This window comes from Sus scrofa, chromosome 14 (assembly GCF_054392235.1).
Source record: "Sus scrofa isolate SSC_HxYL_T2T_F1_AM1 chromosome 14, Sscrofa_HxYL_maternal_Yorkshire_Landrace_v2.0, whole genome shotgun sequence".
NCBI lineage: Eukaryota > Metazoa > Chordata > Mammalia > Artiodactyla > Suidae > Sus > Sus scrofa.
Window position 1 is genome coordinate 41,727,048 of NC_139396.1, and position 23,233 is coordinate 41,750,280.

General features: G+C 50.5%; 1 protein-coding gene across 2 annotated transcripts in view; it reads left to right on the forward strand.

Annotated features, from left to right (window-relative positions):
* Positions 1 to 23,233, forward strand: part of SH3RF1 (SH3 domain containing ring finger 1) — a 138,891-nt gene that overhangs the window by 110,994 nt on the left and 4,664 nt on the right. The window contains exons 6-11 of one of the 2 annotated variants that reach the window (XM_021072854.2): positions 1,834 to 1,944; positions 8,959 to 9,098; positions 10,007 to 10,177; positions 12,309 to 12,568; positions 13,501 to 13,832; positions 21,938 to 22,239. In XM_021072854.2, coding sequence (XP_020928513.1) covers positions 1,834 to 1,944; positions 8,959 to 9,098; positions 10,007 to 10,177; positions 12,309 to 12,568; positions 13,501 to 13,832; positions 21,938 to 22,239 — 1,316 coding nt within the window. The remainder of the gene's footprint in view (positions 1 to 1,833; positions 1,945 to 8,958; positions 9,099 to 10,006; positions 10,178 to 12,308; positions 12,569 to 13,500; positions 13,833 to 21,937; positions 22,240 to 23,233) is intronic. The other variant, XM_021072855.2, reaches the window with a different exon arrangement.

Sequence of the window (23,233 nt, forward strand, 5' to 3'; positions counted from 1 at the left end):
GAGTTGCTGCCTTGTTTAGGCTTCTGGTCAAAGCACAGGAAGAAATGTGTGGTTTAAATTAGAGACTGGCCTCCTATTTTCTTTAAGCTCATTAGTTCCTCATGACTTTGGATTGCCTTAAAAACAGCTCCACCTGATTCTCGTGATTGGGGCTATCAAGGTTCATTTGGCAAACATTTCTTATTATATAGGGTACCTTATTATTAGATAGCTTCACCCCCCCACCCTTCCCAGGTGGGAAGGCACTGCAGCCCCAGGAGAGGGGTGAGCCCACAGCAGGCCACCTGCCTGCCTGCTCCAGACATTTCTTCAGGACTGGGCACCTCTGCCCATCACTTTAGCCGCCGGCTTCTGTATCCAGACATTCTCTGGGGACTCTGTCTCCTCCTTTGCCCGTGCTGAACTGGGGCCTGCAGGGTCCTCCCCAGAGGGCAGAGACCCCAGCAGCCCTCTGGGGCAGAGATGCGACTGCCCATCTGAGTCCATGGGCTCATTGGAGCTCCTCATCCTGCCTCCATGTCCGGTCCTCGGGGAAACACCAGGCACAGTGAGGTTCCTGCCCCAAAGATTCCAGGTAATGGTGGGCGCTTTGAATGGAGCTTCATTATCCTCAAAGACAGACTTGTCTTTTCTGTAGTACCAACTGGCAGATGTCCTTGGATTGGGTAAATAGCCAGAGGCCAGTAGGTTTATTCTGGGATGGACAATCTGTGTGTGTCTCATTAGACATTGGATGTAGACTGTGGTCTAGGGAGAGACAGATGCTGAGGTTGGGGAGAAGCCTCTGTGCTGCTGCCTTTGGATCTGCTTCCGTTCAGTCAGTGCTTGAGTACCAGGCACAGGTGTAATTTCAAAAGGATGTGGAACCCATGTGTCACCGGTTTATTTGTGAAAATAAACTGTGAGCTGTGATGCCCTTGGTGGGGCCTCACCCAGCAGGACATGAAAGTTCCTACAGGCCCTCTGGGAGCAAATCTTTGAGCCTTCCTTTGTCCTGATAATCTTTTTCCTAATTATTGGGATTGAGGAAATGACTTGGGGATTAAGTTTTTGTTACAAGAAGCCCAGGGTTTTCGGTGTATCATTGTTTCTTGGGCTAGCAGCCACGTTCTTTTAATAGAGCAGGAAAAATGTCCCGTGTGTGCAGGAAGCCACACCCTACGTCTGCAGTCACACCTGCGGAACAGCGGGAGTGAAGTTGATCCCATAACCGGACACAGGTGATGAAATGACCAAGTAACTCAGTTTCTTTCTAGTGGATTCATCTCAGGTAGAGTCATGGACAAGACACCTTTGAAAACAGCCAGTTTGGCTCGATGTTGTTTCCTGCTCTCGGCTCCTCTGGGCAGCTGCATTTTAAGTATGTGTCCCCATTGAAAGGTACACATCACAAGAAATGACTCTGAAAATAGCACACATCTTAAGCCTTTCACGTAGATTTACCGTGTTGGTAGATAAGTGAGTGCTCAGGACCACCCACCTGATCGGGATCCCAGGAAGTTTTGGGGGGCGAATTGCGGACCAGGCCGTTCACCTGAAGGGCCAGGTGGGTCCCGACATCACCCGAGTGAGGCAGGAAGGCCAGCAGCTGGGGAATTCTCTGTGGGAAACGTTGTCATGATCATGTCGATCACATGACCGCACAGCGTCTAACGCCAGTGAAGTAATCGGCAAATTGGGGCTGCATAAACGGAAAGGGGGTTCTGTCTTCCCCAGTAAGAGAAACTCCAGATTTTATGTGTTTAGCTGTGACCTGCCTTCCCAAGGCTCAGCTGGCCTGAGCTCTTGTATTAAGCGTGGTGTTCTTTTTAGTAACTGTTCCTTCCTTGGCAGGTTCACATAAGCACCACCGGCTTGATTGTGACTCCACCCCCGAGCAGCCCGGTGACAACGGGCCCCTCGTTCACGTTCCCGTCGGAGGCTCCCTACCCGGCCGCCCTGGCAGTGAGTACTGTCCCTCTCGCCGTGTCCCTCCTGGGTGTCACCACCCCCATCCCCTGCCGGGCCGGCCGCTCCACCTCCTGACTCGGCAGCTCATGCTCACACTTGCTGGGGATGGGGGGTGTGTCTCTATCTTTCACCCTCTATCTGGGTTAATCTTACCAAAAAAATCAGAACATCTCAGGCCCGCAGTCTCGCTCTTTTTTAACAGTGAAGGTTGGTGGCCTGAAGCTATTGGAAGAGATCCAAAAAAACTTGGATTTTTGTTCAAGTTCAGCCTGATTTTCCGAAGGTGTGACCTTTGCTTCTGTGGAGTCGCCACGCGGGCTTATTTCTTAGAAAGATGCATTTACAAAATGCCGAGGAGACTGGGCTCCCAGAGGCAGAAGAGTTGGTCTTGGGTCACAAGGTGTGGATTCCCACCTGCGTTAATAGTTTGCCTCTGAATTCTTGGTCTCCTGGTGGTCACCTCGCCTCTGGGTTCTTGGTCTTCTGGTGGTCGGCACAGTGGGGCCTCCTGGAGGCGGCAGGTGTGGTTTTCCTGAAAACCTCTCAGCCTGCAGAGTCTAAACACTGACTGCTCTAAACATCCTACTGCAGAAATTAATGGCAGGAGTGGGGGCAGCCCAGAGAGACTGATAGAAGGAACACTGCGGGAGGACACTGAAAGGGCAGAGAGAAGAAATGCACCCTCAGCTAGTGAAGGACCATGGTTCACATCCTGTGCCCTGAACTTGCAGTTGGATGGCTAGGAACCAGCATGTCTCATCCAGGCCAGATCCCATGACACCTTCAGACTCTTTCTCCCAGTCCCCAGCTGGGTGAGGCTAGAAAAGGTCATTAAATGCCGTCTCCCCAGAGGACCCCGCCCCTGTAGACCCCCGCCCTGGTCTCCCCAGAATCCCATCTGGTTGTGGTGACTTCAGAGAAAACGGTGTGGCCGATGATGGGTGCATAGCCTGGGTTGGAAGCCCAGCTCAGCCACTTACCTGCTGTGGGGCCGTGAGGTCACTCAGCCTCTCTGAGCCTCTGTGTCCCCAGCGAGCATATCTGCTTCAGGTGGTAGCGCTGCTTGGATCGTGAGGTCTGAGCATCGTCCCCGTCCAGGGCTGTGGTGGGTGTGGTGTGTTGCTGGTTTACCCTGCGAGCCGGGGAGTCCTGGCTCTTTAGGGTTTTCTCCACTGTCTGTACCAGGAATCCTGAGGCTTCTGGGGGGGGGGGGCGGGGGGGTTGTTTTTAGCTGGTGGATGTGGGAAGTGCTGTAAAGATTGTATTTCCCTCTGCTGGGCTACTCAGAGCCAGATCTGCACCCCTCCAGCTAGGACCTCACAGCATATGAGTCAGATTGTTGGCTCCATCTTGTCGCATTTTTCTTCTTTGCCTTTTGCCCCATTTTTCTTATTTTATACTTATTTTGTCTTGATACATTTTATGAGTAATTGAAAACTGACTTTGAAATAAGGTGAGATATAAATAAATGCAACATTAGTACTTAGCTCATTTAGATGTTTGAAAGCTTTTCATAGAGTTAAACATGCTATATATTTAAATGGTGGTTAACAAGCTCTGGCTAGAGGTTACAGTTGTTAATGTTTCTGAAACTTCTGAAACAAATATCACTTCCTTGATTGTACAGCTGTTTGTGGCGGGGAAGTTGCATTGATTCCTCTGGGGAGAAGATGAAAATTGGATAACTTTGATTGAAAGGTGGTTCTCTTGGCCCTGGGGCTTTTGACCAGAGCCAAATCTCCCAGATTCCTGCCCTCCCACCCCAGAGAAGACCCTGTCTGTCCACTCTCCCTTCCCTCCCTCCCTCCTCCCTCCCCCTTCCTTCCCTCCCTCCCCCCTTTCCTCTGTCCTTCCTTCCCTCCCCCCTCCCTGCCCCCTGCCCCTTCCCTCCTCCCTTCCTCCTTCTTTCCCCTTCCTACTCCAGTCCATTTCCAGATGACTACTTTGAGTGGGAAAATTCTCATTTGATTTCTTAAGGGGGAAAAAACCCTGACTTCTGGTCCTAGAAAAATTAATTAGTGGAAAAGATGTCAAGCTGGCTGTTTCGGCCCTCGTGGGCTGGCCGTCTCACAGTACAGTAAGTGGCCAGTTGCCCTCGCTGGGGTGCGCTCCAGGGCAAATCAATGGGACAGGTCACGAGAGAGTGTGAATACACAAAAATTAATTTATGTTCCAACATTTCATCCTGAGATTATATGAGGAAGCCTCCATGTTCAGAAGAGGGTGGTTCATTAGCGCTGTGGCTGCTATGCCAGTTCCATCTAATGCGAAACAAATTATGGACAGACCTGTCATCCCAGGAGGTATCTGGATCTCTAAGTCCCTGGCAGGTTTAATGTCCGGTTTCAGTGGGGAAATCTCAGTAACGCATGTCCTCTGTGTCTTCCATCAGTCTGCCAAGTATCTTATCAAAAACTTGAAACATCTCCCAAGACTTTGAGCAAGATCACAGCAAGCATAGGCAGCACAATGAGAAGGAGACCGTGCTTTTCCCGGCGTGGATTTTAGGTGGTGGGTGCCACTGCTAGACTAGGAAATGAATGTTATTTATAGCACCTTCTTAATAAGTTGAGGCCTTTTCATCTTTTATTCATATTGTCTCACACAATAGTTAAAATGTTAACTATCTGGATTTCCTGTTGTGGCTCAGCAGTAATGAACCCAACTGGTATACACAGGGATGCAGGTTCGATCCCTGGCCCTGCCATTTCTGTGTGTGCGTGTGTGTGTGTGTGTGTGTGTGTGTGTGTGTGTGTGTGTGTGTGTGTGTTTGTTGTGTATATCTGTGTATGTGTTGCATGTGTTGTCTTAGTTTGTATATCTGTGTGTTTTGTGTCGTGTCTATGTGTGTATATCTCTGTGTGTTATGTGTATGTATATGCCTATGTGTCTGTGTGTGTTTATGTGTATGTTGTGTGTGTGTACTTCAAGAGTTTAATGATGTCAGCCTCTCGGAATAGCCAGGAGTGATTAGACATTGCAGCCCATATGGGAGGCTGGGGAGGGTCTGGAATGGGGAATGGGATCAGGTCCTCCCAGCTCAGTGGCTGGAGGGGCAGACATCCAACCTTTAGAATTGGCTGGGGTTCTGAAAACCAGGATGGGGGCCGGATGTGGCCAGTTCATGATGATCACGGAAAACGGCTCTGGTGTCTCAGGCCAAAGGTGCCAGCGAAGGCACTTCCACACTATATGGTGGGAACTGCACCACACAGGGGGCAGTGGCACCGCCTCAGTGAACAGATGCATCTGTCCTCAGGTCTAATGCGGAGCAAAACACCTCCCGTTAGTGAGAGAAATCCCACCCCCAGAGAGGTTGTTTAAATAGCAAACTCTTTACATCTCATCTTTACACACCATCTTCTAAGCATCTATTTCTAGCATTTTAAAAATATACTAAAATTTTTCTCACTTCGTCATAACTGTGCCCGCAACTGACTGGCTTAATTCCAGGGAGTGAGTGTCCAGATGAGATGAAAAACTCACCGTTTTCCATCTTAATTTTACTTAATGCTGACGCCTGAGTTTTTGGTTTGTTTGTTTGTTTGTTTGTTTCGGCTGTGCCCACAGCATATGGAAGTTCCCAGGCCAGGGATCATATCAGAACCATAGCTGCAGCCTGTGCCACAACTGTGCCAGGATCCTTAACACACTGTGCCAGGTGGGGAACCAAACCAGCACCTCCAGAGACAAGCTGGATCTTTAACCCGCTATGCCACGGCAGAAACTCCCCAGAGTTTTTTAAATCACAAATAGTGCTTCCATTTTTCTGCTTCCTACTCACTGTCATTTTAAAAAGGCAAATTACTTAAATAACTGCACCGACATGGCTTGTGTGTGAACGTGGACAGTGATGCTACTGGGGTAAGTGGTACCCCTGGCCCGAGGGGCTTGACCAGCAGTGCCTCCCACTGTCCGCTTGTTGGCCGTGTCCCTGCGTCTGAGTCCACACCACAGAAGGACCCTTCAGAGAGGTGGTTTGTGGGGTTGAAAGTGGGTTCATTGGAAATTGGCCGCTTAGAAAGCAGTGATGTTGGGGTTGGGGATGACAAATGGGCTTTGCTCAGAGGACCTGGAAGTCTGTCCTGGCAGCCACTTTTTGGCCCCAGGAGGTGAGGAGATGCACTCATAAAGGACAGTAAGAAGGAACGTGGACCCTTGACTGTGAGAAGCCCAGACCCCAAGCAGAGCTCTTTGGTCAGTGGCCTGTGGTCATCCATGGCTAGGACCCCCATGGGGGCTTGGCAGCCAGGCACCCTGGGCTGGTGGCAGGAAGTGGGTAGGTCACAGCATACCCTGGAATGTTCACTCACTGTCCACGAGCAGACGTGGCCCATTGGTGATCTGGAACTGCCCACTCAGAGGACACCTTTCCCTTAGAAAAAACCCGAGGGCGGCCCTTGGGCTCAGCCAGGGTTGGAATCTGTGTGTTTCTGACCTCAAAGCCTGTGCTGCCTCCACGGGCAAGGCTGCTTCTTTCAAGATCAGCAGGTCAGGGACAGAGGCTGGACATGGGTCCTGACCGTCTCCATCAGCAGAGCACCAACCCCTGGTTTAAAAAGTGTATTGTTCAGAGATCATCCTCCTTACCTTCAGATCATTGGCCCCTGCCAGTGACGGGGTCTGGATCTGCGGACACATGAGCAGAAGCTTGTCTCAGTGGCCCAGTGGCCGTGGGGCCAATATCCAGCCCCCTGCATCAGCCCTGGAGCCCAGGCATAGCCGTCCACCACCGGCCCTTCCCGTGCTCAGCCCCGGGACCCCATCCCAGCCCTGCATCCTCAGCACATGCATCTAGTGAGAGTGGTACCAAGCAGGTGCCTGGTTCTGAACATTAAGTGAACAGACTGTCAGAATCATGTGTGCCCAGTGCTCCCAACAGCTCTGGAGACTTTTTTGCTGTTGGTGGAATGCCGGCCTCCAGTGCCTGGCTGACTGCAGGTGGCCCTGGCGAGGGGCAGGCCGCAGTTTCCCTGGTCCCACAGGACAGCACCCAGCACTTCCTCCACATAATCCATGGCTTATTCCAGTGTAGGTTCATGGGGTGACCACAGAGCTTCCTGGTCTGAGCATCCCTAGACTTGCCGGGACCCCGACCTCTGATCAGCTCCCCAGGAGCCACGTGGGGGAAGCTGTGTGTCCTCTGTAGTGTCTGTGTGTTTCTGCCCCACAAACACATACACGCCTGCCACCCACACCCACACCTTTACCTGGAGATACGCAGCCCAGTGTGGGAGAGAAATCTGCCCAGTTTAACTGAAGACCGTTTGTTAGACAGACCTGCGTTTTTTCTCTTGAGCACAAGCTCTGGGCTCTTGCAGGAATCCTCCTTTACGCCAGGTCTGCAATGCATCCTGACTTACACTTTATGAAAGTAACCAACACCAAACGTTTCCTTCCTTTCTGTTGTAACTAAGAGGTGTTACATTTTGTTAATGCAGTGTGGCCTGTGTTCTTATCAGGTCCATAGATTTTCTTTTCTTTTTTGGCCTTTTTCTTTGGGGGACCAATTGAGTACAGCTCCTGAGTCACTCATGTTAGGGTCCAGCAACATTTCCCGTCCCTTCTTTCCATTGGGGTCCCACCCGGACAGCCCCGTGGGGCTTGGCTCTGTTCTGAGTGATTTCCAGGGGTGGCTAGCCTGGGTCTCTCTGGCCCCATCTGTCCCCCTGCCGTTGCATGGCCACAGCTGAGGTAGGCCTTGGGCAGGTGCAGCAGAGATGTCCTGCAGTCTCCTGGCCAGGCCCCTGTATGTCATCGCCCAGGAAGTGTCCTGGTCATGTGCACTGCCTGTTCTACCAGGAGTGTTTTTATTCCTGTCCACTGTGTCCCCGGAGACAAGCAGCACACATGCTCAGTGTTCTCCTGGTGAGAGGTCATGAGTGCTCCAGACCCTGTGCATGCCACCTGGAGTAGTCCTGGGTCACAGCGTGGCCAGTTCTGCTGCCTGCCCCTCGTTGGGAGCCCTGCAGCTCCAAAGTCGAAAAATTTAATGTGTGAAATAGCTGCCACATGTGTCTAGAAATCTGAAATTCTTTTCTCCTCAGTTTACTGTGTTTCTGGAACTGTGTCCATTAACAGGCAAAGTAAATGTTGATGAGACTCAAATTTTCATCCTGAAAAATAGAATGTTCCCTGTGTGCAGGAACCACTGGGCTGCTCCCTGTGCTGAGTGAAGAAGCCACACACACGTTCCAGGCTGCACTCTTTAGCCTCCTGTTTCTCCTCTGATTCCGCTTTTACACTGAGTGATTCAGTGATTTGGGGAGGGCGTGGCGGGGGCTCAGGCCAGTCTTTGTGTGCCTGTTTTCCCAGGAGTTTCAGTATCCAGACCCTAAAGAATTATCCAGGGTTTCTGGATCCAAAGGTAACAATTGCTCCATTGATTGTAAAGAGGAGCCAGCAGCTGTTCGTGGTGCACTTGTTAAAGATTACCGGCCCTGATAGTCCTAAATTTCAAAAGCTGGCAAAGCTAAGAAAAGAGTAAACAAAAGTAGCAACAATGGCCCAGTGACTGACTGGCTCACGGTAGTTCGTGGTTTGGGGAGAGTAGGCATCAAAGGCAATGTTCCCTTGTAGGAGTGGCTTGCCAAATTGTTTTCTGTTGTGTTCAAGCTCTGGGTGGCAGAAACAATCACAAAATAATTCCTCGCAAGCAGTGTGACGTTCTAGCTGCCCCCTCAAAAGGCATTTGGATCCTTGTCCTAGTTTGTACTTAAAAGCGCCATTAATCTTAAAATTATATGCAACTGTGTCATTTTTTCTTTCCCTCCTCTTAGTGTGATTACTTACCTGTTGGATCAAAGGGTTGCTATGGCTCTCAGATCTGCAAAGAGAACAAGAGAGTCTTTTAAAACAAGGCTTTTGCACAGAGCGGCTGGCTCTGCTCTATGTGGGTTCCACCCACGTCTTTTTCCCGTGGATTTCTGATTCCCTTGCCCACCCGCCCGCCTGCTGTAAAGGATGTAAATAAATCATTGTTCCTTCCTTTCCTCTCTCTCCTTCCAGACTATGAACCCTCCTCTCCCCCCACCTCCACTCCAGGCAGCCTCCCCCGCTGGCGCTGCTGCAGCCGGAATGGGCCCCAGGCCTGCTGCCGGACCCTGCGACCAGACCACGCACTCACGGCCGCAGACCCGCCCCAGTGTGTAAGTGCAGCCTCATTTATGGTGGTGATATTGAGCTTGGATGGCAGAGGTGGGGACACCTTTCTGGGCTGAGCTTGCGGCTGGCCAGCCTGCCGTGTGCCCCATCGTGCTCATAATTAGGAAGGGGAACAACGTGGGTCTGAGGATGAGCCTTGGGCAGGTGCTGCTGAGGTGGGCCTTCTCCGCCTTCCTCTGTGACTACTGTTTACCTTCATCCCTCGCTAAGGATGCTTGGGGCTAGGAGGGACCTGCTGGGGCCACACCAGCAAAATGTACATGTGAAGGGCTGTCAGTCCCCAGCAGTGAGTCTCCAGGGAAGCCTACCTGTCCCGCTCAGTTTCCCCGAGGCCAACGGCAGCTCCCTGTTTGAGCCCTTCCTGAGTGGACCATTGATTGTCCAAGACATAGTTTGGGGCTGGTTCCTGCTGCCCATTGGGTTTCCGCGGGTTGACGACAGTCACCTTACACCAGGGGCTGTTGGACTTTCTTTGCCTTTGACTCCTTCAGACTCAGTTTCCCCCCAGACAAGCACAGAAGGCAGGTGCAGCTCATCCTGCGGGGTTTCAGAGCACATGTCCCAAGTCCAATGAGGGCCATCAGAAGGGCTAGACTGTCCCAGTGGGCACTAATGCCCAAGGCAGTCTTGCACTCTGGCAAGCCACATGAATTCCCTCTCACCTACTGGTACCATTGGGTGGGATCGGGAGGACTGGGTGGGCGGTTTGGGATCAGGAGGCTCCGCCTTTATAACGGCAGGTCAGTGGACAGCCGCCAAGGCTGCTCACAGGTTAAAGGAGTAGACTTTCTGATGGAATAAGACATTCAAGACTTTGTGCCAAAGAAGAGTGTTGGGCATCTTGGGGTTTGTATGATCCTCAGCTTGAAAACAAGGCTTTTTTCTCTGCCAGGTACGTGGCTGTCTATCCTTACACCCCCCGGAAAGAGGATGAGCTGGAGCTGAGAAAGGGCGAGATGTTTCTGGTCTTCGAGCGCTGCCAGGACGGCTGGTTCAAGGGCACATCAATGCACACGAGCAGGATAGGGGTCTTCCCTGGCAACTACGTGGCCCCCCTGGCCAGGTGAGCCTTTGAACAAGGGGCGCAGTGTTCTCAGTGAGAAGCTCTGTTCTCCCCTGTAACTTTTAGCCAATCCCACACTCCTTCCCACATTCTTATTGCTTTCTCCACAGCCAGCATTTTACAACTCCTTCTGTATTTGCCCGAATCCCTTCCCTCTCTCAAATTCTTCGCTCACTCTTCACATGGATCTATGTGAAATTGTAGGTTTCTCCCAATAAATGTACTGGGTTTTAAGTTATTTAAGTTACATGTGAGAAGATTCAAATCCACCATTTTCAATATTCTTCTGCTAGAAAATAAACATGCAATGTATAAGCCAGAATGATATTATTAATACTTACGAAATGCCAGGCAAGCAGATTTCCAAATGCATTACACGTATTACTCCAAGTCCTTAAATAGCTCGCTATTCCCCCGCCTGACAGGCAAGCCTAGAGATGGAGAGATAAATAACTCGTCTGAGGTCACCAGGTGGGGACGTGCTGAAAGCCTGGTGCTGGCCCTGTATTTAGTCCAATAGCTTGGCGATCATGCCTGAATTCTCACACTGATTTTCTGTAACGTAAGCAGAGATGAAATTCCTTAGATAGGACATAGATGCTTCACCCTTCTCAGTCCAGGGCGAGTTCGCTCCCCAGGAGAGTTTGGCAAAGTCTAGACACATTTTTGAAGGTTACCATGGGGGAGGGGGGTGCTCTTGGCCTCCAGTGCATAGACCCCGTGGACGCTGCAGGAGACCCCTGCAGGGCACGGTACAGCCTCCACAGGAAGGAGTCATCTGGCGCCAAGTATCACCAAGTTTGAGAAGGCTTGTTAGAGGGCAGTAGGAAGCAGGAGCTTTAGGGGTATAGATATGTTCTTTATTTAAAGGTAGTACATGCTCTGGGCTCTGAGAAAGGTAGCTTTGGAACAAATGAAGTGACCTGTTTTGGCATCTGCCTTGAGGAATCCCTAGTTCTTGGCCAATGGGTTCCTCATAAATGGTCCAGGCTTAACTGTGTTCAGTCATTTCTCAAAGCCCCTGATTTTAACTAAATGGCTTAATGAACTGACATGTTGTCAGCTGTTGGCCTTGATTTATAGGTTGGCCAGCAGCCTAATCAAATGAAAATCACGCTTGCTGCAGATGGCGACAGAATGTTAGCTTTCATTTGACTTGCAGATTTTTAGTCCATATAAACCTTCTTTTCCATATATGTTAAAGTCTACATTCATGATCCAGAAGATGGCAAATAGATCCTCCCTGGTGGGAACAAAACACACAAACAGAAAGCCACCAAAACTAAGGGAAATAAAACAAACCAAACAACAACCAAAAAAAACAAGTTACTAAAGGAAAACTTTTTTTATAAGATTCAAATTTATTAAACATTCCTGGAGAGATACTTACCATAAATTCTCTGTTATTCTACACGGTAAATAATAAGCTTCAACTTAATGAAGTATTATTCTATTTGGTAGAAAGGTACTATATATAGGATTGTTTAAATGAATTTAGAATATATTAAAAAATATGTCACCGAAAACTATACTGATCCTAATTTTATTAAATTCAATCAGGACATATTTGTTTAGAGCTGGCTGTACCCCTGTAACTATGCACATATAAGAGAAATGGAATAGAACCAATGCCCACGGCCCTGCTTTCAGGAAGTATTTTAAGAAAGTGTTTAAGGAGTTCCCATTGTAGTGCAATGGGATCAGCAGCATTTCTGGGGACGCAGGTTTGATCCCCGGGCCAGCACAGTGGGTTAAGGATCCAGTGTTGCTGCAGCTGAGGCCTAGGTTGCCAGTGTGGCTCAGATCTGATCTCTGGCCCAAAACTTCGTATGTTGCACAGTGGCCAAAAAGGGGGAAAAAAAGTTTTAAATAAGGAGTATTTAGTTAAAGACTTTACTAAAAAATAAGGAATTTACTGAAAAATAACAGATCACATTTTGAATCAGCGGTGACAGGAGGAAGGAGGCCTGAAATAGGAGACTCCACAGGTCTGAGGCCTGGGCCTTAGGCAGGCTTCTTGGAATGATGGGGGTGAAGCGGAATTGAGTTTAAGATGGGTCGAGAGAACCAGAAGGGACATTCCAGGATTGTGTACACCTTTTGCTGATGGACTGGGCTTCTGTCTTGGCAGGGCAGTGACCACTGCTTCCCAAGGGAAAGTCCCCATGTCTCCTGCTGGGCAGACTGGTCGGGGGGCGACCTCGGTCAGCCCTTCCACCACGGGAGGGCCTGCCCAGAAACCCCCGGGGAATGGCATGGCCGGCGGTCCCAGCGTGGTCCCCACCGCCGTGGTATCAGCAGCTCACATCCAGACGAGCCCCCAGGCCAAAGTCCTGCTGCACATGTCTGGACAGATGACCGTCAACCAGGCACGCAGTGCTGTGAGGACAGGTATGGAGGGGACCGGACTGGGCAGTACGGGAAAAGGGGTCCCTGACCATTGTCAGACCTTTGAGAACAGATACTGAGAAAGGCAGGCGGAATATAAAAATGATGAGTGACGTTAGGAATCAAGGCAGGCCCAGGTAGTCATGGGCACTGTACACCTGCCCAGCTTGTGAATTTGAGCCTGATCTGCAGATGGAAAGTCTGCAAGAAATCAGACGGATCCTAAGACTGTCAATAGTGCTTGAAAATAAGACTTCCATGGTCCAGGTCATGTGCTCTGGAATCCTACTACTGCCGCAGCGGGACCCACCTCCACCTCGCCCAGTGGAGCCCCCTCTCAGACCCAAGACCCGAGTAGCCTTCTCTCTGCAGCACTGAAAGCCTACGAGAGTCTTGAGTGACAGTAGTGGAATAAACATGCTAAATTCTCTCAGAAAAACCCAAAGAAGGGAAATGGTTAATGAGAAAAGGGAGACTTATTTATTTATTTATTTATTTATTGGTTGCACCTACAGCATGAGGGAATTCCCAAACCCACACCACAGCTCTCCCTGGAGCCACAGTGGTGACAATGCTACACCCTTAACCTCCTGAGCCACCAGGGAGCTCAGGGAATAATCTTTGAGAAGCCCTGGGGGCCAGTCTGACTTAACCCTGCAGAGCTGGGCTGGATCTGCTTCCAGAATTGGGAAGGCCTCCTGTGTCCCTGAAGGCCTGACTGTAGCCAAGCCCCCGGCCACTGCACTGACTGGAGGGTGGATTTGGGGTCCTGAGGGACTGCACCCAGGGCTCTGCCAGGTTTTAGTGCTTCTTGGCCCCCGTGATGTTACTCATTGATTATCATTGCCATGAGTGCAGGGGTTGGAGGTGGGGAATGCATTTGTGAGAAGCCTGTGTCAAGAGTGGCACTGTTCTGTTCTCTCGTCACCCTCCAGTGTCTGCACACAGCCAGGAGCGCCCCACAGCAGCTGTGACACCCATCCAGGTTCAGAGCACCGCAGGCCCACACCCCCTGGCCTCGTCGCAGCCCCCCGCCCCCATGGCTCCCATGGTGATGCCGGGTCCCAGCGGCCTGGGCCGGGTCAACGCCCCACTGGCCTGCACTGCAGCTGCTGCCCTGGCCCCTCCAAGTGTCACTGCCGCCTCTCTGGACACTGAGCCCAGCGGCCGCCCTGGGGCCACTCTGCCTGGGCTCCCCACATCTCCTGACAGCAGCTCGTCAGCCAGCGGGAGCGTCTCAGCAGCCAAGCTGGACAAGGACGGCAAGGTGAACCTGTGGGTGGGTTGGGGGGGAATGGGCCTCTGGGGACACAGCCAAGGGGGCCTCCTCACTCCTGCTCATGGGGGCGCCTCCCCCTCTGGCCCCTCCTCCCACCTCCTCCCCATCCTGAACTCTTCCCGTGTTCTCAGCTTTGCTTCTTGTTAACACTTCTGCAGAAATGTATTTAATATGCGAAGGGGCTGGAACTGCTGATCGCAGGTGGTACTGGTGGATTTCTTGTTCCTACTCTACATTGGGTTATATGCCACATGGATGGTTTTTTTCTCGACTTGAAATCTAGTGGGAGTTATAATTTGATAGATCTTTTGAAAATCTCTCATTTGGGGAGTTCCCATCGTGGCGCAGTGGTTAACGAATCCGACTAGGAACCATGAGGTTGCGGGTTTGGTCCCTGCCCTTGCTCAGTGGGTTAACGATCCGGCGTTGCCGTGAGCTGTGGTGTAGGTTGCAGACGTGGCTCAGATCCTGCATTGCTGTGACTCTGGCATAGGCTGGTGGCTGCAGCTCTGATTAGACCCCTAGCCTGGGAACCTCCATATGCCGCGGGAGTGGCTCAAGAAAAGGCAAAAAGACCAAAAAAAAAAAAAAAAAAAAAAAAAAAAATCTCTCATTTGGGCTAGAATTCCCTGGATCATATAAGTGGGAAGCTGTGTTTGAAAGACTAACCTCTGATTGGTTCGGAGGTGAAGGGAATTGATGGTGAGTAAATGCGTGCTGAAAGAGCAGGGTGTTAACAGACTGGGGCACTTGCGTTGTACTCAGCGCTTTCTGTCTGCCGTGCCTCTCCCCTAACTCCGTGGGTCCTCAGCTTGCCTCTCCCCTAAAGCTGTGGGGTCGTCATCAAGCCTTTCCCCCAAAGCTGTGGGGTCGTTACTGCACCTCTCCCTTAAAGGTGTGGGGTCATCACTGAGCCTTTCCCCTAAAGCTGTAGGGTCGTCACCGAGCTGTTCCCATAAAGCTGTGGCCAGGTTTGAGGAAGTTGTGGGGTCATCACCCAGTTCAGTGGTCGTGTGTGTTGCTCTAATTCAAAGGTCAGTAAACAGGGTTTTTTAAGGAAATAGACTTTATAGCCTCATAAAAGGTTAATACTTAATTGTTGAGTTAACCTGGGCATTTTTTAAAAGATCAGTATCTGTTCAGTGTTTATAATTAACTACATTAAACCTGTACACAAGCTGACGGGGTCAACGTGGTCAGTATCTTTTCCGGTTGAGATGATAAGTCCGGAACCATGTGTCAGGGCCTGTCTTAGGGGAGCACAGACCCTGGCCCCGGGCCACCTGGGGAAGAAGTCACTGGGTGTCGGGCTGGAAGACCCTTGTCTGATGCCCCTCCCCGTGATGCCCACACCCCGACCCCTGAAATCTGACTGTAGGTCATCTGGGCGGGCCCAGTACAATCACAAGGATCTTCTTGCAAGGGTGGTAGCAGGTTAGGGCTGCGGAGATGTGACATCAGAGGCAGAGAGCAGAGTGATGTGGGGAACGGCCGCACGCCAGGAAGCGCACGTGGCTCCTTGAATCTGGAGATGCCAAGGGAATGTGGTGTCCTTCCTGCGCCTCCAGGAGGAACCAGCCCTGCTGACACCTGGTTTTACCACGAAGTTTGTGGTGACTGGTTACAGCGGCAACTGATAAGGGCTGGAGGTTATCCCGCTGGGTCCCCATCCTTAACTAGTGGCCTCTGGGCCTCTGCTTGGACACCCTGTGGGCCTCTGCTTGGACCCCCTGTGGCCACAGGGTCCCTGGCTCCAGGGCGTCCACGCCACCTTCAGAAGGCTCCAACTCAGTGAGTTTAGCCAGCGCACACACCTGTCTCCCTGTAACTTCAGACCCTCACTTGCATTTTGAGGGGCTGCCTGGAAAATGATGGTGTCCTTTCTTTATGTCCCCTGGCAGTATTTTCTTTTTGAGAGGCTGCCTTGGAAAGCTTTTCCCTGTTCCTCCATCACAGAGTTCAAAGTGCCCCTTCCTGAATCTGCTGCCTCACTCAGTGTTCCCAGGCCCGGAAAGAGACTCTCCCATCGTTGTACACTCTGAGCTCCCATGATTCACATGACAAATGTCGCTTGGCCCCATCCTTCCATTGCTTTGCCAGGACATCCTGGGGGAGCTGGGCAGGGGCCCGCTGCCATCTGAGCATCTCGCCCTCCCACGCAGACGTTCCACAGCTGCCCACCGTTTATGCCGCAATGTCCACTTGCATGTGTCTCCTGAGAGCCTTGCTCGGCCTTGTGTCCTAAGTGAGCCTTTCAGTGAACAGGCTGTTCCAGGACCTCCCAGGTGGTCTGCGAGGTGCGCTGCTGTCATCTTGATGAAAAGAGGAAAGGCCACGCCCGTCTTTAGCTGGTTGAGGTGGCCTCGATCGCAGGTTGACCGGGATCGGTCAGAGATGATCTGTTGCACTGCAGCTGTCATTTCCTGCAGACGCTGGGGTGGCTCAGCCTGTGCCCAGCAGCCGGCTGGTCTCTGGTCCCAGTCTGCTCACCCATCCCCTCTCATCAAGGTCCTTCCTTTCCGTTCTCAAGATGACCTTCCCTCCCTCACACGTCCAAACCACCATCCACCCAAACGGCAGCTCTGCATCTTCTTGTTTCAAACGCGACTTTAGAACAGCTCACCCTCACCATTTTTGGTCCTTAGCGTTTTTTGCAGGTTTAAGCTCACTCTGGTCTTCTGCCTTCCTGCTTTGATGGCTTCTTTCTGGGGGTCCCTCTCCTGATCTTTGCAGGGTCCTCTCAGCCACTCCCTGGGACATCTCATCAGGGCCCTCAGGTGCCTCTGCATGTTTCTCCTCTGGAGCAGTTTGCCTTGTGTGGTCAGAGCCTCATTCTGGAGAGCCCCCCATGCTGGGCATTTCTGCTTCACCAGCTGGACCTACCCCCCCACCCCACCCCACAACCTGGGCTTTGCCTTTCGGTCTGTGAGAGTCAGTTATTACCATCTAGTCAAGGAGAAGGTGGCCTTCCCTGGTTTCAGTCAGGACTTCCAGCCAGTGTCTTGGTTTTGATAGTTCCCTTGCTAGTTCCTTCTTCCTGTCTTTGTGTGATGGGCACCAGCCGTGTACATCACCCCCACAGATGAGGGCTGGCCTCCCCCCTCTCTTCCTCTCTCTGACCAAGTGCTCTGGGTGGGCTCCTCCCTGGGGTGGGTCACTCCCTGTATACTAGGGGATGCTCCTTTTGAACCAGATGTTTTCTGGAAGTTCTCGCTCCTCAAGTCTCAAACCGTGTTCTTGCCCCCAACATGAAATCTAGCGAACTCAAGCTGTGTTGTGTGGTTTGATAAAGAGGCGTCTGAAACTCACATCATTTATTTCCAGACATTATCTCCATTACTTCTTGTTTGCAATTCAGGGCCTTTCTACCACGGTTTTTCTTCTTTCTCTAAGGTCCCCGATGTGTCTTGCAATTAGCAGTTTAACAACTTATTTGGATATTTTTCTAACTTCATATGCAGTTTAAAGGCTTCATTATTTAATCAGCTGATTTCCAGGCAAACGTATTTCTTGGTCCTTGTGAAATACTTACATGTGTGTGTATACATATGTTTTTATTGTTTTCTTATTATAAAATATTGGAGTTCCCATCGTGGCTCAGTGAAAACAAATCTGACTAGTATCCATGAGGAAGCAGGTTTGATCCCCAGCCTCGCCAAATGGGTTAAGGATCTGGTGTTGCAGTGAGCTGTGGTATAGGTTGAAGACTTGGCTTGGATCTGGCATTGATGTGGCTGTGGTGTAGGCCAGTGGCTATAGCTCAAATTCACCCGCTAGCCTGGAAACCTCCATGTGCCATGGGTGCAGTTCTAAAAGACAAAAAAAAAAAAAAAAAAAAAAATTAGGAGTTCCCGTCGTGGCGCAGTGGTTAACGAATCCGACTAGGAACCGTGAGGTTGCGGGTTTGGTCCCTGCCCTTGCTCAGTGGGTTAACGATCCGGCGTTGCCGTGAGCTGTGGTGTAGGTTGCAGACGCGGCTCGGATCCCGCGTTGCTGTTGCTCTGGCGTAGGCTGGTGGCTACAGCTCCAATTCAACCCCTAGCCTGGGAACCTCCATATGCCGTGGGAGCGGCCCAAGAAATAGCAACAACAAAAAGGCAAAAGACAAAAAAAAAAAAAAAATTAATTATACATGTTTATTTAGAACTTAGAGAAAATCAAGATATCCAAGTAGAAAACCTAAACATGATAGAAAATTTCAAAGAAAACCTACTCTGTAGCAAAATACAACAAATATTATTTTGGTATATTAAAACTTTTATCCAGAAAATAAAAATATTTTTTTATCTCCCTTGTGGCTCAGCGGGTTAAGGATCTAGTGTTGTTACTGTTGCAGTTCCAGTTGCTGCTGTGGCATGGGTGCGACCCCTGGCCTAGGAAGTTCCATATGCCACAAGTGTGGCTATATGTGTGTGTGTGTGTGTGTGTGTGTACACATATATATGCAAATATCTATATTTTTTTAGCACCAATGATGTAATTAATGTTTCATATATGCTCTAAACTCTGTTAAAAGATAAACTGAGGCATATAAAAATTTTAAGAATTTATTTGAACCACACTGTATGCAAACCAGATGACTCCACAGTGGGAGGGGTCAGGAGACACCACCACAGAGCTGGGGGGCAAGGTTTTTATAGGAAGACCCAGGAGCAAAGCCAGGCAGTTCTGTGATTGGCCACAGCCTCAGTGGCGCCTTATTTGGGGAAGGCCAGCATCTGTCTGTCCCAGGTATGGGCTTCTTAGCCCGGAGGTGTCTTCAGGGGGGCTAGTTTGCTTACTCAGCTGCCATCTTAGAGCCGCCTTGTCTGATGGCCTCTACTTCAAGCCTGATGGTTTCCTACCCTTTGCTGTGGTAACCTCAGGCCAGGAAAGGAGAATAACGGAGCTCTGTCACCCCGTCTTCCTATCTCTCTCAGCCCCCTGCCGCTGCCCCTTCCTGGTCCTACAGGTGCTGGCCCAACCTTCCCCACGCGGTCCTTTGTTCCCAAGTCTCCAAGCCCACCGGCCGAAGGGCTGCTCCCCAGGCTGTCTGTGCTGTGCTGGAATCTTCCTGGGAGATGGCTTCCCTCCACGCTCACGCCCAACACCTCACCCCCGCCCCAGACCCTCACCACTCCCCCTGTGGCTTGGTCGCTCCCCAGGTGCTGGCGCCCTGCCCCTGCCCCTGTCCTTGGTTTCTTTCTTTTTTTTTTTTTTTTTTTTCTTTTTTTTGCCTTTTCTAAGGCCGCTCCTGCGGTGGCATATGGAGGTTCCCAGGCTAGGGGTCAAATCGGAGCTGTAGCCGCCGACCTATGCCAGAGCCACAGCAACGCAGGATCCAAGCCGCGTCTGCAACCTACACCATAGCTCACAGCAACGCTGGATCCTTAACCCACTGAGCAAAGCCAGGGATCAAACCCACAACCTCACGGTTCCTAGTCGGATTCATTAACCACTGAGGCACGACGAGAACTCCTGTCCTTCGTTTCTTAAGCAGAGCTCCTGTTGAGGGTTTTCGGTTCAACCACATCTCTGCCAGGAGGGTGTATATGTCTTGGTGCAGGCTCACTGTTGCAGGGTTTATATCTGGTGCTCAGTGAGCACTTGTTAAGAGAACGCGTGATTATCAGTGGTCGATGGTGTGGATTGCGTTTCTGAGATGCCTCAGCCACGAGCAGTGACTCCGATCATTGGGATCGGAGGACGGAGACTCTTGAAGACTGTCTCTCACTCCGATCCCTGTGCACCTGAGGGCAAGGTGGGGTACAGATAATGGAGAGCTGTTCAAATGAAGCACATTTCTGCCTGGAAGGAGCTCTGACTTGGTGCTGCTGTGTGTTCTCAGCCTCTTGTTATAGACTTAATACAAAGTTATTAACTTAGGCTCAGACATTATACATAGAAATTACTCTTTCTGGTTATCTGGTGATCATTTCCTGATCCAGATAGTTCTCTTGGTTGATGAGATATGGTTTTAAATGATGAAGTCTTCTGAAGAGAAAATAATGACTGGAAAAACATTATTTCATCTCGGAACAATTTGTTGTAAAACCACAGAGAAGAGTCAATAAAGTTTCTATTAAAAAATAGGCCCTTTTTCATGCATGCTAACATTACATTTAAAACATTGCTTGTTGAAGTGTAGTCTTTATTTTGTTTCTGTTGCTGGATTTTGAGGAAACAAAGGTGTACTTGAGGACAGGTGTCTGAGTTTGCAAAGCTGTATCTCTCAAGGGCTCAGTGTCCTGCTCTCATGGAAAAGCCAGGGGTGGTACTCACAGCCCAGCCCCTGGCCCTGGCAGCACCCCCTGCCCCAGGTGGATGCTCTATCCCCATCTCGCCCCCTGCACTGAGCCCGTGGCCTGTTTCCGGGAGCTGGCTTGGCGCAGGTGGGAACACGTGCCCTAGGAGTCACTGCGTGTCCTGTGTGGGACCTTGTAGAGGAACCAAGTCATCCTTCTTCCTCACTTTAGAGACTCTTTCTGAGCGGCATCCAGCTAACTCTGTTTTCCTGAGCACCCAGACTGAGGCACCCTGGTGCCACCCTACTCTAGGCACGGCTGCCCTGGGATATGTGGGCTGGGACACCAGGCCAGGTGCGTGGGGTCATTCACTGCCATCACATGGTAGCCCCATGGAAACCCAATGAGTGAAGCATAAGCCAGTAAGGGAGTGGAGACCAGACCTTGGCCAGGGATCCAGGAGAGCCTTCACCAGGATGGATCGGGGGTGGGGATAATGGACCAGCTCTGCTCATCACAGCCTCAACCGAGACGAATGGGAAGGGTTCAGCACAGCCCCGGCCCACCCCTGCCCTTCTACCCCTGCCTGGTGGGTCAACAGGTACCCAGGGCAGTGTTAGAGAAACAGAGGGCACAGCCCCACCCCATCCCTGCCCTGGGGGTCAGCAGGTGTCCAGGGCAGCGTGAGGGAAAGGGGCCCATGGTACAGACCCCTGAGGTGCTTGTTCATCTGATAAATGGTTACTTTTGTTCCTTCCTCTTCCTGCCAGTCTGTCTCGAATGTAAATGTGCTGTTACGGATTCCCCAAGAGATTTTTACTGAGTCTGAACTAACTCAATATTCAGTACAGATTCCTCAGTGTTTTATCTCCTTGCAGCCCCTCATAATTCTGCTTCCCCATTAGTGGACCTTAATCATCCCAACTTACCCGGAGCGTGTTCTAAAGAATGATTTCCCTGAAGTGTTTTATTTTCAAGCCACGTTTTGCATTCAGAGGACTTTAGGATATAGTTGGCATTTTAGTGAAGCAGTGTAAAATGGTGATTGTCACCTGTGCTTGGGCATCAGAACATCAGTGCCTGGGATCTAGGCATCGTGGAGGTAGAGAGACACCTAGATCTGGTCTTGCTGGCAGAGCAGAGACCGGAAGCATCAGAAGAGACCAAGACCCACACGGTGGCCTCTGTGGAGTGAGGTTGCTGGGGAAAATTCTTATTTGTACACTTGCTTGCAAAAAGAGGCATAAATTGGTTTTTTTTTTTAGTTATACTGAAGCTTTTTCCCCCCAAATTTGTGGAGTTGCTTTTGGCTTTTTAATCAAGGAAGTACTTGCACCATTGAAATGGTTTGACTTCTGTTATTATTGGCTTGTTGAATTTCATCAAGGTGGTGACAGAGTGGTTTAACCCTTATCCCTGATCAGGTTATCGCCGGTGATAAAAGACAAGCCAGGTCTGAGGCTGTGGAGTAAGACGCAGGCAGGTTTACCTTGTTTAATTCAGCACACAAGAGTTAGAGCTAGGGTGGGCAGAATTTTGGAAAGTAACTCCATAACCCGAAATTTCTGTTTTGTCCTGAAGTATTACTTTGCCTTCACTGAGCCTGAGAAGTGAATTGGTGAGATTTTTGTGTTAGATCTTTTTTGCTGCTCATTCCACCTCCATGGAAGATAGTGATGAACAGTGGAATGTCCAGAACCAGGGAAAACAAAAGGCCGGAGCAGGGAGAAGGAGGGTGGGGGCTGTGCACACCAACCCTCAGAGCCGACACCCCCAGACATCCTTGGAAAAGATTTGAAAAGACCAAATCAAAGCTTGAAACCGTCCTGACAGAACCATGTCTCCAACTAATGCGCTTTTCTTTTCTAGAAAGAGAAAAAGGGGCTGTTAAAGTTGCTGTCGGGAGCCTCCACCAAACGCAAGCCTCGGGGGTCCCCCCCAGCCTCACCCACGTTGGATGTGGAGCTGGGGGCCGAGCTGCCCCCGGGGGCCCCAGCCACCCCCTGCGCCTGCCCCGGGCCCTGTGATGCAGACAGCCCGGCCCCCGAGCCTGGCCCACAGCGCAGGACCTGCTCCCTGGACTCGGCCGCCCCAGTGGCTCCCCCGCCCCGGCAGCCTTGCTCCTCCCTGGGCCCGGGAGCCAGTGAGGCCCGGCCTGTGGTCTGCGAGAGGTGAGTCAGTGTCGGGGTTGGGGAACCAGGAGTGCCATCCTGCGTGGGCTGCATGGCTGCACCATCTCAGGAGTCCCACATCTCCTTCACTGGATTCTCGCTGGAGCCAGCTCTGGCTCTGTCCCCTTTGTGGGATGTCACTGAAGCCCCGGCCACCTCCTCCTTGCTCTTAATCCATCACCAGCAATCCGCCCCTGTGTCATCTTTTGCCTCTTTGATCAAAGGTTTACACCAATAACTCTACTTGTAAAGCCCCTGGAGAATCCTGCCCACACAGAATCCCCTTTGACTCCTCCTGAGCCAAAGGACTAAGGCTGGGTCCTCCCAGCGACTGCCATCCTGACCCAGTGACTCGGTTCCGTTACATGTCCTGAGCCTTGTTGGGACGGAGTCTGGACGGCGTGTCCTGTTTGATGCAGCTTCAGGGGCTCTAGGAGTGTGTTAATCCACTTAATAAGACGAAAACCTGCTAAGATTATAGGAATTAAAAACAAAGGACTGTTCATTGCCTAGGAAGACACCATGACATACACCAAAAATAGTGAACTATTTTCCATAATACGTGAATATATAAACATATATTTTAAAGGGTGCCATCTGTTCCTGTAAGCCTTATAGCCCCTGTACTTGCAGTTCATAAGTAAAGAAAATTTCTGATTTGTGGAAGTCTTACCTTTGGGGCAGCATTTTCCATGTTACTGACTTGAGATCTTATTATAAAGTGTTATACTTTTAAATGACTTAGATTCACCTTAACTCTGATTTTCAGACAGACATTTGTACCCATGAAAATCTGAGGCCTTCATTCATACAATTTGGAGGGCAAACTTTTTTACCAAAACATAACCTGGAAAAGAATGAATCAAGCCATCTGTGTGCCTTAAGTACACAGTACATGATTTACTATGCATTTTTACAGTGAAGTGAAATCATTTTCTCTAGTTCTGACCATTATAAAACCAGTTTTGAAAAGAAACATTACCCTAAAAGTGTT